General features: G+C 46.4%; 1 protein-coding gene across 2 annotated transcripts in view; it reads left to right on the plus strand.

The window, feature by feature from the left end:
* HDHD2 (haloacid dehalogenase like hydrolase domain containing 2) overlaps nt 1-12,733 on the plus strand; it is a 47,055-nt gene extending 34,322 nt beyond the window's left edge. For both annotated transcript variants that reach the window (XM_040264530.1, XM_040264531.1), the window contains exons 5-7: nt 882-1,098; nt 5,084-5,147; nt 9,583-12,733. In XM_040264530.1, the coding sequence (XP_040120464.1) occupies nt 882-1,098; nt 5,084-5,147; nt 9,583-9,686 (385 nt within the window). In that variant the 3' untranslated portion in view covers nt 9,687-12,733. The remainder of the gene's footprint in view (nt 1-881; nt 1,099-5,083; nt 5,148-9,582) is intronic.
* The last annotated feature ends 3,214 nt before the right edge of the window (nt 12,734-15,947 follow it).

Here is a 15,947-nt window from a genome sequence, read left to right on the forward strand (position 1 = left end):
GCCGTATATGATGCCATGATAATAGGTGTGTGACTCTGCTGTGTGCCTGTATGTAGGCTGCGGTGTTGGGATGGATGGCAGATTATTTTTGGATGGGGTTGGTGGGGTTTGAGGGATTTCTTTTGTTATGTTTTGCCTGAGTCACTAATGAGGATCCTTAACTATGTGCAGTTTGGTTCTCTAACGAGAAAACTCTTCACGCCCTTTCGGTTGGTGTGAAAGTATCTGTCCTCCATCAGGAAAAAGGAAGGGACTTGACATTTCCCCTTAAGCCTTACTGCCTGGTCCTTCAGTGAAAACGGCCTGATTTTCAAAGTAACAGCAGAAGCAGTCAAAGGGTAAAATGAAGAGGGGATGATACAAGCAGAAAATATTTGTAAAATGCTCTATGAAATTTCTGAATTAGAATCTTACGTTTTGGAGTAGAGAAAAGAGGGAGCCAGGTATTTTAGGAGTTAGCTAAACGTGTCACTGCACAGCAGTTGAGGCATATTGTAAAAGGCTCAGGAGCCTCCTACTTACCATTAGGGAGGTTGAAACAACTTGTCTCATTAAGTTAAGCTTCTTCCCTCGAGTGTCTTATTTAGCTTTACTTCTCTTAATTCTCTTTCCCTGATGATTTGGGTAAAGCATTTGAAACCACTAAAGGTAAAAGGTTGAAGCAATCCCAAATTTAATAATCTATCACCTTTCTTTAGTGTATCTGAGTGTAATTCCCAGCAGTTCTTAGCAAATTCATTAGAAGACAGCAAGTCATTAAAAGTTAATATGAAACTATTTGTTTCTGTGAGTGAATAAAACTACTTTGTAAGTCTGACATTCTTTTCCACTCATAAAAAAGCATTGCTTTTAGCCAATTTCCATTGTCTCTGACTCTCTAGGTTACTCCTGGATGGAGCGCCTCTGATAGCAATCCACAAAGCCAGGTATTACAAGAGGAAGGATGGCTTAGCCCTGGGGCCTGGACCATTTGTGACTGCTTTAGAGTATGCCACCGATACCAAAGCCATGGTCGTGGGGAAACCAGAGAAAACATTCTTTTTGGAGGCATTGCGGGGCACTGGCTGTGAACCTGAGGAGACCGTTATGATTGGAGATGTAAGTAGAAGAGCCCAGGAAATGCCCTGGGCTCACCTATCCTGCTGGGAGGAGCCAGCTTCAAAGCACTGCTTTGAAACACAAGCGGACCCTTTATCAGTGATTGTCAGATGGTAATAAGAGGCCACCCATAAAGCAGGCTTTCCAGTAGTTCACTGGTATTCTAAAGAACTGAACTGTTGATTATTTCTGATAATCTTCATAGTGTGATGCTGCTGCTGCTAAGTCACTTCAGTCGTGTCCGACTCTGTGTGACCCCATAGACGGCAGCCCACCAGGCTCCCCCATCCCTGGGATTCTCTAGGCAAGAATGCTGGAGTGGGTTGCCATTTCCTTCTCCAATGCATGAAAATGAAAAGTCAAAGTGAAGTTGCTCAGTCATGTCCGACTCTTAGCGACCCCATGGACTGCAGCCTACCAGGCTCCTCCATCCATGGGATTTTCCAGACAAAAGTACTGGAGTGGGATGCCATTGCCTTCTCCAATAGTGTGATGAGATATATACAATTCAAAAGACCATCAGATACAAGACAATTAAATGCTTTATATGTCTTTTTGAAGAAAACTTAGATTTTTTTTTTTACTATTCCTTAATGCAGAGACCACCTGTACCTAAAGAATTCTCTCACTATTGATTTTTTTTTTTTTGCTAGTATATGCTTTATGGAAGAACTTCCCAATTTGCCACAGACAGCTAAAGATATCGATTGCCTCAGGCCTTTGAGTGGCAGGGCTGGCTCTGGTGACCAGATGTCCTAGCCAGTGACCTTTGGCTGTGAGCACGTTGTCAGTTTACCCTGGTAAGAAAGGCAATACCAAAGAATGTTCAAACTGCTGCACAACTGCACTCATCTCACACACTAGCAAAGTAATGCTCAAAAGTCTCCAAGCCAGGCTTCAGCAGTACGTGAACCGTGAATGTCCAGATGTTCAAGCTGGATTTAGAAAAGGCAGAGGAACCAGAGATCAAATTGCCAACATCCGTTGGATCATCGAAAAAGCAAGAGAGTTCCAGACAAACATCTACTTCTGCTTTATTGACTACGCCAAAGCCTTTGACTGTGTGAATCACAATAAACTGTGGAAAATTCTTTAAAAGATGGGAATACCAGACCACCTGACCTGCATCCTGAGAAATCTGTATGCAGGTCAAGAAGCAACAGTTAGAACTGGACATGGAACAATAGACTGGTTCCAAATTGGGAAAGGAGTATGTCAAGGCTGTATATTGTCACCCTACTTATTTAACTTCTTTGTAGTGTACATCATGCAAAATGCCAGGCTGGATGAAGCAGAAGCTGGAATCAAGATTGCCAGGAGAAATATCAGTAACCTCAGATATGTACATGACACCATCCTTATGGCAGAAAGTGAAGAACTAAAGAGCCTCTTGATGAAAGTGAAAGAGGAGAGTGAAAAAGTTGGCTTAAAGCTCAACATTCAGAAAACTAAGATCATGGCATCCAGTCCCATCACTTCATAGCAAATAGATGGGGAAACAATGGAAACAGTGACAGACTTTATTTTCTTGTGCTCCAAAATCACTGCAGATGGTGACTGTAGCCATGAAATTAAAAGACGCTTGCTTCTTGGAAGAAAAGCTATGACAAACCTAGACAGCATATTAAAAGCAGAGACATTACTTTGCCAGCAAAGATCCATCTAGTCAAAGCTATGATTTTTCCAGTAGTCACATATGGACGTCAAAGTTGGACTATAAAGAAAGCTGAAAGTGAAGTCGCTCAGTCGTGTCCGACTCTTTGTGACCCCACGGACTGTAGCCTATCAGGCTCCTCCGTCCATGGGATTTTCCAGGCAAGAGTGCTGGAGTGGATTGCCATTTCCTTCTCCAGGGGATCTTGCCGACCCAGGAATCGAACCCAGGTCTCCCACATTGCAGGCAGACGCTTTGACCTCTGAGCCACCAGGGAAGCCCTAAAGAAAGCTGAGCGCCGAACAGTTGATGCTTCTCAACTGTGGTGCTGGAGAAGGCTCCTGAGAGTCCCTTGGAGAGCAAGGAGCTCCAACCAGTCCATTCTGAAGGAGATTAGTCCTGAATATTCATTGGAAGGACTGATGCTGAAGCTCCAATACTTTGGCCACTTAATGTAAAGAACTGACTCATTTGAAAAGACCCTGATGCTGGGAAAGATTGAAGGTGGGAGGAGAAGGGGACGACAGAGGATGAGATGGTTGGATGGCATCACCGACACGTTTGAGTAAGCTCTGGGAGTTGGTGATGGATAGGGAAGCCTGGCGTGCTGCAATCCATGGGGTCACAAAGAGTCGGAGATGACTGAGCTACAGAACTTACTGGGAAAACGTTATTTCCTATGTGTGCTGTGAGGGGAAAAGTCCTGGAAAGCACACTACCTTGTGGTCAGTAGTAGGTGGCAAGGATTATATTTCAGTTTTAAATAATAATGCCTTAGGCTGGAAGGGACCATGAAGATTGTCTGGTCCAAACCTCCTCACTTTATACGCTGAGAAACCTTAGCCCAGAGAGGTAGGCTTCATACTGGATGACCCAGAGCTGATGAGTGGCATGGCTGGAAGTAGAACTAGGGGCCCTGGACTCCCTCCAGAAGAAACTAAATCCCCTGCTGTCTTGAACTGTGCTGGTGCTCATGGATCGCATTCTTCCTGACTGCCGTCTTCTACTTCTAGGTTCCTGCACCAAAACCCACTAGGCTATCACTGGACTCAGTAGGGCTTTGAAAAACTGTCTTTTCAGTAACAACTTTTCCCTCTGGCAGGCCTTTAGCTGACTTTTCTAGGCAAATGTGTATTCAAGAAAGTGGTTACCTTAGCCTGGAGCTTTCAGAATTCGTGGTCCCTGGAGACACTGCTATTGGGACAGCATGTAGGGTGGGGAGGGCGTGTGACAGCAGAGCTCAGCTGCCTGGAGGGTTGTCTGAGAGAGCGGTGGCTTTTCCCTCCCTTTCCATGTCGGCTTTTTGCCACCTCCCTCTTTTCCCTCTCCCCCATTTGCCTGCTTCACAAGGCAGGCTTAGATGCAACAGAAAAGGTTTTAAGTCAGACCTTGAGTGAAGATTGTGAGAGAAATTCTGAGACTCATTTCCAAGGGTGGTTGTTAAATTACATGAATGATTTTAAGGGAAAAGTTTTTCTTTGGGCATAATCTAAATAAATTCTGCTTATAGACATGAGATGGCAGGATTGATTTTATTGATGTTTCTCCCATTTCTTGGATTTTTATTGCCTTGCATTTATCACAGTTAGCTGAGTACCCCTATCTTGAGTAAGAATTGAAAAACAAGAGCTTTCCTTTTAAACTGGTCTGTTATTCCTAAGTGTGAAGACAGTCTCAAAATCTGTTTAAATGTACGGTCTGACTTGATTCCTCCTGTTACTGACAGTTGGATGAAAAGTAAGGATAATGTCTTACGTGGGCAGCATGAGAGCTGTCTTCTGAACCTAGTTCACTCACTGCCCTGCAGTTGGATCATTTGCCTTAAGAGCTGCCAAATGATAAAATACCTTTTTTCCATGATCTGTTTTAAAAGGAGATAGATGGGAACTTCCCTTGTGGTCCAGTGGTTGAGACTCTGTGCTCCCAGTGCAGGAGAGCCAGGTTTGATCCCTTGTCGGCGAACTAAACCCCACATGCTGCAACTAAGACCTGGTGCAAACGAATAAATAAAAATAAAAAATATTTTAAAAAAAGAAATAGATGTAACATTTGCAAAACCTGAAGCACTGTAACTGCACTTCTTATGTTTGGTTACTGGGGTTACTACTCTTGTTTTTTACCTCTACCTCCATGATGCTTCCCTTTCCAATTGGTATGCTCCCTTAGACTATTAAACATGGGTTTATCGTTTTTTATACCTCCCTCACTCTCGTTTTAAGAAAAAACATGGGATTGCAGTTGGCCATTCCAGCCTAATAAATCGCTGGTAGGTTGGTTTGTTGGCGAGCTCACTGAAGACACTGGACTAAGCGCTTCGTCACGCTTTTCTAGGACTGCAGAGATGATGTTGGTGGGGCTCAGAATGCCGGCATGCGGGGCATCTTAGTCAAGACAGGTATGTATCTTCTGTACAAGCTTTCTCTGATGCAGAATGGTAAAATACACCATTCTTAAAGAACAGTCTTTGAAAAAATGGCAAAGCCCACTGGGTACTTTAATTCTTTTTCTGCCATGAAGCAAAAATAAAGTGGGCTTAGGATTGCAGGGAAGAAAGATGATGTGAGAGGGCCCATACCGTGCAAAGCTAGGAAAATCAGATCCGAGTTCAGAGGTGTTTTCACACTTCCTCAGAGATAGTCACACTTCCTCAGAGATAGTCATACACAAGACAGTTAGCATTTATATGATTTTCTGGATATACAAATCACCAGTTGACCAAAAAACCATTGATCGTGGGGCTCTGTAAAAATATCCTTTCCTTTTGAACCAGGTATAAAATGATGACTTTGACCTCTTTGGGGACTAACGAGCTAAGTGATACTTTGTGTTAATGTTGTTTTAAAAACACATAAAAAATTTTTTTTCTTGTCTTTTCATGTACTGTTTTAGTAACAATTTCCTATACCAAAATTAAGTAAACTGGGTGTGGTCCCTCAAATAAATTTAAGGAAAGGGAAAGAACTTAATGGGGAAGCCTCAGCTAATACGGTACTCATGATGACAGTGGACCAGTTAGGTGTCTCGGGTCTCGGTCTCAGCTCTGCACTGACTCTGAGATTCCGTCAGAGCCCTTCACCTCTTTGGGCTGTTTATAGATGATGGAGCTGGACTGGTCCCTTGTAGCTCTGTGCCATTTTCCAATATGGAGTGTGATGAATAAAATCCTCTCAAGATAAGGAGAGACAGTGCATGAGAGCTGTGTGTGGGCGTGTGCTGTTGTGCTGAGAACTTGATCAGCCTTTCCAGATAAAATGAAAAGGTCTTCCCCACACCTGCCGCCAGAGGGTGCCTGCTGAGCTTGGAACTAATAGCACATGTTTGAGGATGACAGCCATGGGTCTAGTCCAAGAACTGTCATCAGACTCTTATCAATTAAATAGCAGATAAGGGGTTCTGTGGGCTTCCCTAGTGGCCCAGCAGTTAAGAATCTGCCTGCCTATGCAGGAGATGTGGGTTCAGTCCCTGGGTTGGGAAATCCCTGGAGAAGGAGGAAATGGCAACCTACTCTAGTATTCTTGCCTAGAAAACCCCATGGACAGAGGAGCCTGGCGGGGTCCAGTCCCTGGGGAGAGTCAGACACGATGCAGTGACTGAACAGTGATAGCAGAAGGTTCCGTAAATGGCTCCGTGAGTTCATATGCCAGGCTTCGTACAGGTTGTCCAGAAAAGGGAGAACTTAAACAGAGTCATAGAAGACCTGCCGCCAGGAAATTTTTAGAAAAAAGTATATTTACTCATGACTGGGGTGTTTGTTCAAGAAAATGTGGTTGCATGAAAGGTATTTTGAATTTAAGAACAGAAACAAGACAACATGAGTTGCTGCTGTGATTGAATAAGAAGTACTTGTCAGGCCCTGTGCGTGGGGCTGGCTTCCCAGGTGGCACTAGTAAAGAATCTGCTTGCTAATGCAGGAGACGCAAGAGACTCAGGTTTGATCCCTGGTTCAGGAAGATCCCCTGGAGTAGGTAATGGCAACACACTCCAGTATTCTTGCCTAGAGAATCCCATGGACAGAGCAGCCTGGCGGGCTGCAGTCCATGGGGTTGCAAAAGAGTCAGACACGACTGTGCCACTGGACACACACAGTGTGAACCAAGAGGGCAACAGTCTTCTTATGCAGGAGGTCTAGGGTTGAGCCAGTGGACCCCTGCAGGTGGTGGCTCCAGTCGCTTGAGAACTAACAGTGTTCTTGCACATTTCTCATTCAAAATGATCACCGTTTTCCGTGGAGCATCACTCTGCTTTGATGGACGCGAGAAAGACGACAGCGGGACATATCGGGGAGTCAAGGAAGGCAGACACACTCATCATCTTCCCTTGTGTCTGAATTTTCAGACTCCTGACAGTCACCATTTTATGATCCGGTCATTGAGGAAACCCACAGATAGCTAGTTCTCTCCTCGCGTCCCCATGGACATTCCCTTTCTTAGCTCACACAATTAAGGATTTACACCAAGTGTGGAAACCGCCCTGTGCCACTGTCTCGTGGGCCCAGCTCCCCCAGCTCGTCTCCACGGTTCTGCCTTCTTTTCTGACTGGCCGTTGGCTGTGGTCAGCCCATCACAGAGGCAGCCGGTCAATCTTAGAGAAGCCAGCAGCTCCACACAGTCACATCTAAAATGTCTAAGTTATGTAGCTGAGTTCAGCTCATGGAAACAGACCCATTTGTACTGTTCATCTTTGGTCAGAAAAAAAAAAAAAAATCCCAATAAGACCACTGTTCTGAAAGCGTACAGAGCTGCCGGTTCCACTGATGGTTTTGAACTGAATGCAGTGGACAAGTGCTCGGTTTCTCAGTGTTGAAAATTACCATGGAAATTTTAACTCGCTCAGTGATTGTCTTGAGCAGTTTGTTTCTCAGTAACACATGTTAAACGCTCAATATACATTTGTAAAGACTTGACTAGCCCTGCTGCTGCGTCGCTTCAGCCATGTCTGACTCTGTGTGACCCCATAGACAGCAGCCCTTCAGGCTCCCCCGTCCCTGGGATTCTCCAGGCAAGAACACTGGAGTGGGGTTGCCATCTCCTTCTCCAGTACATGAAAGTGAAAAGTGAAAGTGAAGTCGCTCAGTCGTGTCTGACTCTCAGCGACCCCACAGACTGCAGCCCACCAGGCTCCTCTGTCCATGGGATTTTCCAGGCAAGAGTACTGGAGTGGGCTGCCATTGCCTTCTCCGTGACTAGCCCTGACCAGAATCTGATTCTGTTTAGCGTGTAAAACAATGACCTAGGAAAGATGGGATCACCCTTTGTCCAATGTTGTCAACGTGGCTTCCTGCATTCTGCCCCCGTTTACATTTATTCATCCAGGAGAGTACAGGCTGCCGTGCTGTGCCAGTCCTGAGTGGCAGTGGCCTGCTCCCTTCACTCGGCCAGTATTGTTGAGCGCCTGCCACGCGCCAGACACAGTGCAGGTTGCTAGAACTTGCACACACACGTAAGCCGCTGTGTCAGTCTGTAGAAACCCCAGGGCCAGACTAAGCAGAAGCATGCTGCAGGCCCTTCTCTCCATGGTTAAGAACCCTGACTTTCACACGTCGGTCCTTAGACAACTAGATCCAAAAAGTGCGTGGTATAGTAAAAAGTAGTCATTAACTTACCTGTGAGACCAAGCAGAAACTTTGCAAAGGTTTATACTCAATGGGACTTAAGTTTAAGAAGTAAGCAGTAGAGTTTGCTGTGTGGACCATACTGTGGACAGGTGCCTTGAGAATGCTGGGGAAGCTACCTTTGTGCATTTGATGCTGGCTCCTTTCCTGTAGAGAGTCACAAGTCAGCAAGACAGGACAGGAGCAATGTCACCACCACAGTGCCAAGTGTGGGATATTCAGGCTTCGTGTTTGCTGGACAAAACCTTTTAGGTAGTTGTAGAAAACAAAAGGGATTGTATTGTAGAAAATGGTGAGCCTATTGTTTGGAAACCCAGATTTAGGCAGAGAATATGGGAAATTGAAGAATAAATAGAGCTCACAGAAAGGGGAAAGAGAGAGCATGCAGAAAGGGCAAGTGCAGAGGCCGCAGGGCAGTCGGCCTCATCCCCAAGGCCTTGACTGAAGCGGTGTTCCTCCCCACTTCCCTCCGTCCCTTCTTTCCTTCCTTCCTTTCATTTAACGAGTGCTACAGAATGCCCACCATGTGAGGAGTGCTGAGCTGGGTAACTGAGGGTTCTCTCTGAAGAGCATTGGGACACATTAAGGGGATCTAAACGGGGGTCATGCATGGCCTGATGAACGTTTGTCAGATCAGCTCTGTGACCCTGTGTGACCAGTTCCTCTGCTGTGCTGGGCTGTTCATTTGTGGGTCTCGACTTCCTCAGTGCCCTGCTGGGCAGCCTGTCCGGCCAGCCTGCACGTGGGCACCGTGACCATCCGTCTCTCCCTGCCCCTGGCGCGCTCATTTGCCCGCTCACAGGGTTCCTGTTGGGCAGCAGCTCATGCCGTTTCCAGTCACCCGTGAGCTGACAAGGCCTCTGTCCTGTGGGGTCTGGGCTCTCATGTAAAAGCATTGATTTAATCACTGTCTATATCGTTAGAGCTGGTGGGGGAGGAAAATTTCACCAGGTGAGATTTGAGGGCACCCTTAACTGCCAGGTGACCCATGCCTGGGATCCGGCATCCGTTGCTGAGAGACCAGAGGGCCTGGGAAATGCTGAACACATCTGGCTTTGGATTGCCTAGTGGCATCCTGAAGCCTGGATGAAAGGTGCTGTGGGGGCTGTGGAGCCCCTGGTTCTCTTGGCACCGTCAGGGTGGCCTGTGTGCTCAGAGGCCGCGATTACTCTGGCGTCCTGGCAGTAGCCTTTGTTCATGGGCTTTACTTTCATTTCAGGGAAATATCGAGCAGCAGACGAAGACAAAATTAACCCAGCTCCTTACTTAACCTGTGAGAGCTTCCCGCACGCTGTGGACCACATTCTGCAGCATCTGCTGTGAACCGTTCCGTGAATCTGAAGCAACTTGAAATGCAGCTTTTCATCGACTGGAATGAATCCCTCAACACACTCAGCGCCGGCCGAGACAGACACAGACCACTCAGCCCTGCTCACCGTTTAACCGTCTTTTATTGTGCAGTAATTAGAAAGAAAGGTATTGAATTGCAGCCAGCCACTCAGCCAGGCTAATCCGTTTTATTTCGTAAAAGAAGATGAGATCCAAAAAAAGGGAAAGCTGAGATTGCATGTCCCTTTTAAAATATTCATCAGGTTAGCGGGGCTGGAGTGTCTGCTACAGGGAGCCTTGTTCTCTGCGCTCTCCTCAATGGTAAATTGATGGGCTTCAGGCTGACTAAAGTTGAATGGTGTCTTTTTAAGTTATAAAGTACTAAAGGGTGCATTAGGCTGTAGTTTTAATACCGAGTTCAGCTGTGAAATTCTGAGTGGAGTACAGAACAGAAGCAACAAAATAAATTGTCCTTTAGCCCAAGTGATGGAGTGGATTTGCTTTCACGGATGTTGAAAACTAGATTAGCTTACTGTATTACTCCCAGCTTGGGTGACTTCTTTTTCTCTTCATTAACCAGAGATAACTAATTTAAATTTAGAACCTGATTTTAATTTAAAATAATATTTCCATTAATAACCTATTCATTGCAGATACCTATTATACTGTGTAACAGTTGTTTTGGAAATTTTATGTAAAATTAAAACTATCAGTATTTCACAGATGTTTTAATTAGACATTGTTATTAACAGGAACAGTGCAGAAGCTAAAATCAAGCCTTTAATGTCTTACAGACCATGCATTTTTGAGGTTAGTGTCCACCTGGGTCCCATTAACTGTACATTTGCAAGATTTCATTATTTTTGCCTCTGACACTGTGGGAAAAATCCTTCAGAAACTATTGGGACAGATTCAAGCTTTTATGTACTTGGTTACCACGGCTGTAAAATGAAATCTCGCCTTGTAGCATGGATGATTCTTCTCATGTTAAACCCACCAAAATGAAGGGGACTGAGGAGGTAATGATTTTCCTTGTGCATTTGCATACGCTGATGATCCTGGGCCTTTGCACTTGTTTTACTGGGCTCTTGGGCGTTGGATTAATCAGCATGTACTTGTCCATCATCTTGGTGCTCCCCGTACTGAAGCACACAGCGGTGCTGATGAGCTGCAGGTTTTCATGCTTGTTTAGAGATCACCTTGGTCTTAGGTGGGAGGGGGCAAAGCTAAATGGCCACTCCCCCTCCTCCTGGCCGTTTGCTGCACGCTCTTCTTACTGTGCAGATGCCGGACTTAGTCCTTGCACGTGCCAGAGTACAAAAGACAGCAGTGCGGGGACACCACCCAGATGGGAAGGAGGGGGCAGTGGCAGGGTACAGAGCCTGGCCAGCACTGCCAGCTCACCCCTCCATGACCCTAGCCACTCCCCTAGCCTCTCCTGCCTCTGCTCCCTTCTCCGTAGAGATAACCATGGTGCCCACCACGGAGGCGTGTTGTGAGAGTTAAATGCACAGCCCACATATTAAGGACTTTGAATAGAATCAGGCAGATGCTAAGTGTCCCGCGTTTGCGATGATGAGATGCAGATATAGCAGTGTCCACATTTAACCATCTGAGAAAGTTTGGTAGAAGTCATCTCTATAGCCAGTTCAGTGGGGAAGGTCTTCCTGAGAATTTAAAAGAGACATTCTGCGATATTTGAACTCCTTCAGACCAGAGCTGCAAAGAGGGAAGCGCCGCGTGCAAGCGGAGAGGCTGCTGGTATGCTCACCTGCGGCCTGTTCCCCAGCACCTGGGACAGGGATTCCTTGGCCCAGGCATTCTCAAGTGTTTGCTCACTGCTGTGTGTGAAGTGGCTGCTAGGACATAAGCGTATGAGAGAAGGATCTGGCGTCGGGGCCAGGAGGATGCCCAAGGCAGTGTGGAGATCCTGTGTCCCTGTCCTGTGATGTGGTCCTGCCTGCAGAATGGAGGAAGAGTCCCTGCCTTCATGCTGAGCACTTGTTAGATTACACCTGGACCTTCACGCAAATCCTCTCCCCACCAGACAGGACTGTGTCTGCTACAGCACAGAACAGGTACTCAGGCAGTCTCCAGGCCAATCAAACTTGGCTGTAAATATCACAAGAATTTAATGCTAGGACGAAGTTTCATTTTAGACTTGCTGTCCATAGAAGAGGCCTATTAGACTTTAAGCAATGGCTCTGGTGCTCTGGGGACAGGTTAGAACTAAAGCCACAGTGGAGGGTCAGGGTCAGGGTCAGGGAGGAGACATGGGTTTGATCCCTGGGTCAGGAAGATTCTCTGGAGGAGGGCTTTCTAACTGACCTGTCCAGTGTTGAAATTACTGGAAACATTCCCAGCTCAGCGGGTTGGTCTATGTTGGGCCTCATGGAGGAGATTTAATATGTATGTAAAAGACTTTATTTTACAAAGTATGTAAAGGACTTTATTTTCCAGCCATTACATTTAAGGACTGTCCTGTGGTACTGACCCCAAGGATAGTGTTTGTATCAGCTTTACTGTAATCCTGTCCTGGCCCCAGAAAGGGACCAAGTGACATCTTAGGGCTAGAAAGGGCGTTAGAGAACATCCACTGCCGGGAGGCGGTCATTGCGTGTCTGCTGTGAGCTAGGTGTGTGCTTGGTATGATGGGCGAAGGACCAGTCCTGGGGGAGACACAGTTGTGCCCACTTCACACTCACCATCCAGAATCAGCGAGTTCTGCAGTGCTCTGCCTACCCACCGTTCCACCCCTCCCAGAGCAGATAGTGATGCCCCCAAAGAAGGGGGCTTGCCCACCTCCTGCAGCAACGGCTCCATCAAACACCTATGGCTGTGGATGTCACAGACCTCCCTGGAGTGACAGTTGTCGTCATCTAACCCTAATTCCACATTGAAAAATTACAGGAGTGAATTGTACAGGAAAGTCAAAATACACCTGTGTTGATGATGTTCAGTTGATTTTGGATCACTGGTGGTTCATGTAGGATGAAACTCAAGTCCTTGGGTGCCTATAATAAAGAATTTTTAAAACTGCACTAATGTGTCTCATTAAAACACTTGCCTCAGGTGGCAGAGTCCCTTGTCCTGTTAGCAGTTTTCTGCATGGAGCCAAGTTTGTATCAGAGTTTTCTTTGACATAAATCACAAAATTTTGCCCAGAATAAATGCACAAGGCCTTTGCTAACTTTGTGTTACACCAGCCACCTACTACTCAAAGTACGCTGCTGTCCTCGAGAGGTGAGGTGCCCGAACACCAGAAACTGTTTATCGTAATTCAGACGGCATCTATTAAAATGAAACAGATTTCGGTATCCTTTTCCAGTATTTAATGTCATACATATCTCAGTGCCTGCTTGTTTCAATGGCTGCTGTGCCTGAGGAAATCAGAGTTCTTTCTTAAATGCCCACCGGGAGTAAAGCACCAAGGAAGACAGAGCAGACTGTAGCTCCAACCCCTAGATACAAATCCTCTAGTTGGGAAATAAAAGCATGTGAACAGTGCACCCAGAAGTCCAAGCGGCTCTGGCAAGTTCAAGGTTGTTGTGTAAGTCCTCCCAGAGAAAAGCTGCTGTGCAGTGAGCGAAAGGCTTCGGAACAGTAGTCACAATGTCCGGCCCCTGAAGCACATACGGTGCTCAGACGGTCTGGTCTGTGTCATTTCATCCATTCAATAGCGGTGGCAGAAAGTACCACAACCATGGTGCTCACATTCGGGTAGGGTAGACAGGCAATCACCCGTACAACACGATTATGTCATGCGGTGGAGCTTCTGGCAAGCGATGGAAGAACCCCAGAGCCAGGAAGCACGAGGTTGCTGTCCCTTTAGATAACTAGTATGCCATCAGGGAAGGCATCTGATGGCCAGAATGGGTGCCGAGGGTGAATCGGGCGAAGAACCTGAACTGCCGGTGTCTGAATTACCAGGAGATGGCAAATGCAGATCCATGACTGGTTTTCCTGGGAAGGTCAGAGGGTCTGCATTTCCGTGTTCAGTTGGAGCCAGGTCGCTGCTGTGTCCTTCAGACAGTTCTGACCTCTATAGTTCGCCACAGTCCCCACCTCTCCTTACCTTACTTTACCCATGTGTTACTATGCTCGAAGTTCTATAGGCGTTTCAGTTTTGACGTCTGCTTTAGAAGAAAATACCACACGTGGAAATAAGTTAAAACTTCCATCAACAACTAACAGGCCGGTCTCCTGCTGCTGCTGCTGCTAAGTCACCTCAGTCGTGTCTGACTCTGTGCGACCCCATGGACGGCAGCTCCCCCGTCCCTGGGATTCTCCAGGCAAGAACACGGGAGTGGGTTGCCATTTCCTTCTCCAATGCAGGAAAGTGAAAAGTCAGAGTGAAGTCGTTCAGTTGTGTCTGACTCTTCGCAACCCCATAGACTGCAGCCTGCCAGGCTCCTCGGTCCATGGGATTTTCCAGGCAAGAGTACTGGAGTGGGGTGCCATTGCCTTCTACAGGCTGGTCTCCTATATCTCTATAAACTTAGACATACTTTTAGTCTACCTTTAAAAAAATAACCAGAGACTCTAAACAGCAGATTAATCATGTATTAGTTGATATCTCTCAAAGCCCGACTCGAGAGAGGAATAAAGTTGGAATAAACCCACAAGAGCAGTAGAGGAGACATCGGTAGATGAGAGAGTACAGTTAATCTAGGATCTGTGAAGAGGTTGGAGCGTTCGTGCTAAAATCAGCATAAAGAAAAAAACCAGAATTCATCCTGTGAGACAACCTCAAAGACTCAAGGCTTGGAGACACTGAGCAGAGAGGTATTAAGTGTGGGGCAAGTTTGAGAAGCAAGGAATTGGTTCAAAGCTGGGAAAGTGGCTGGAAGCCCAGAAACCCTCCCCACCCTAAGTAGCCAGGTGAGCACCCTTAGCGAGGCAGGAGAGGAGGTTTACTCTGGGAGAGTGGACCTGTGAACATAAAGGCCTTGGAGACTGTAGGGTTGGGGGTGGGCCAGGGTGAGATGCAGGGCTGAAAACGAGATTGGTAAATCTGCTTATGCTGCACCGGTCTTCTGGTCCCCTTCCTCTTACCTCCCGGACCAGAGTGCATGGGAATGGGCCTGAAGCTTTATCTGATGTGTTAGGCCATTTATAAGAGAACACTGATAAAAGTGAAAGTCGCTCAGTCGTGTCTGACTCTCTACGAGCCCCTGGACTATACAGTTCATGGAATTCTCCAGGCCAGCATACTGGAGTAGGTAGCCTTTCCCTTCTCCAGCAGATCTTCCCAAACCAGGGATCAAACCCAGGTCTCCCTCTTTGCGGGTAGATTCTTCACCAGCTGAGCCACAAAGGAAGCCCGAGAACGCTGGAGTGGGTAGCCTGTCCCTTCTCCAGCAGATCTTCCCAACCCAGGAATCGAACCGGGGTCTCCTGTGTTGCAGGCTGATTCTTTACCAACTGAGCTATCACTGATGGGGATCTGACAGATCTCAGAATGTGGCCAAGAAAATTCAGCCAATGCAAAAAAGGAGACAGTTATTAATTCCAAGACAGACAAAACCCATCAGGAAAGGAAATGTAACCTGAACCAACTGCTGCCTCTGCAGTGAACAATGTACAATGAACAATGTCATACAAATATGATTATTGAGTTAACCTAAAACTGTAATAAAACTATTTGAGGACGATAGGGAAAGATGTATATGTGTGGTACAGATGGGGCAAAGGAATGAAGGAGCTACATTTCATTTCATCCAAAGCAGGAAGTCATTAGAGAATGAATAAAAGTGATGAAGAAGCCAGTATTTTACATAAAGGGATGATCTAAGAACAGTCATGCGTGATCATTTGTAGACAAACTTTCCAAGGAATGGGGAAAGGAGAATGTGACTGAATGCAGGTAGAAGTGCTCCAAAGATGAAGTTGGAGATTCTCAAAAGGAACGGAGGAAGGATGCGTCGGTGGGCTTTGGAAATGGAAGGTTACGTGGATTTGTGGGAAGGATGGCCAAACCACACTTACCTGAACAGAGTCAGAAACTCTCGGGCAGTAAGCTGAGGGGCCCAACCCTGTTGTCACAAAGCATGCTGTCCACAGGAGCCCTCCTCCACGCCTTTGCCTGTTCACTCTTAAGTACACGTATAGTACATGTTAAGTACCCTATATCTTAAATACATCTTAAGTACACGTACAGTACATCTGCTTTTCAAGTGGAGGTTCCATCCACTTGAGATTTTATGAAATCAGAAAGGATGGCAAAAGCCACAAGCAGATGCCCTAACAGCTGTA

The sequence above is a fragment of the Oryx dammah genome, unplaced genomic scaffold (genome assembly GCF_014754425.2).
Source record: "Oryx dammah isolate SB20612 unplaced genomic scaffold, SCBI_Odam_1.1 HiC_scaffold_22, whole genome shotgun sequence".
Taxonomy (NCBI): Eukaryota; Metazoa; Chordata; class Mammalia; order Artiodactyla; family Bovidae; genus Oryx; species Oryx dammah.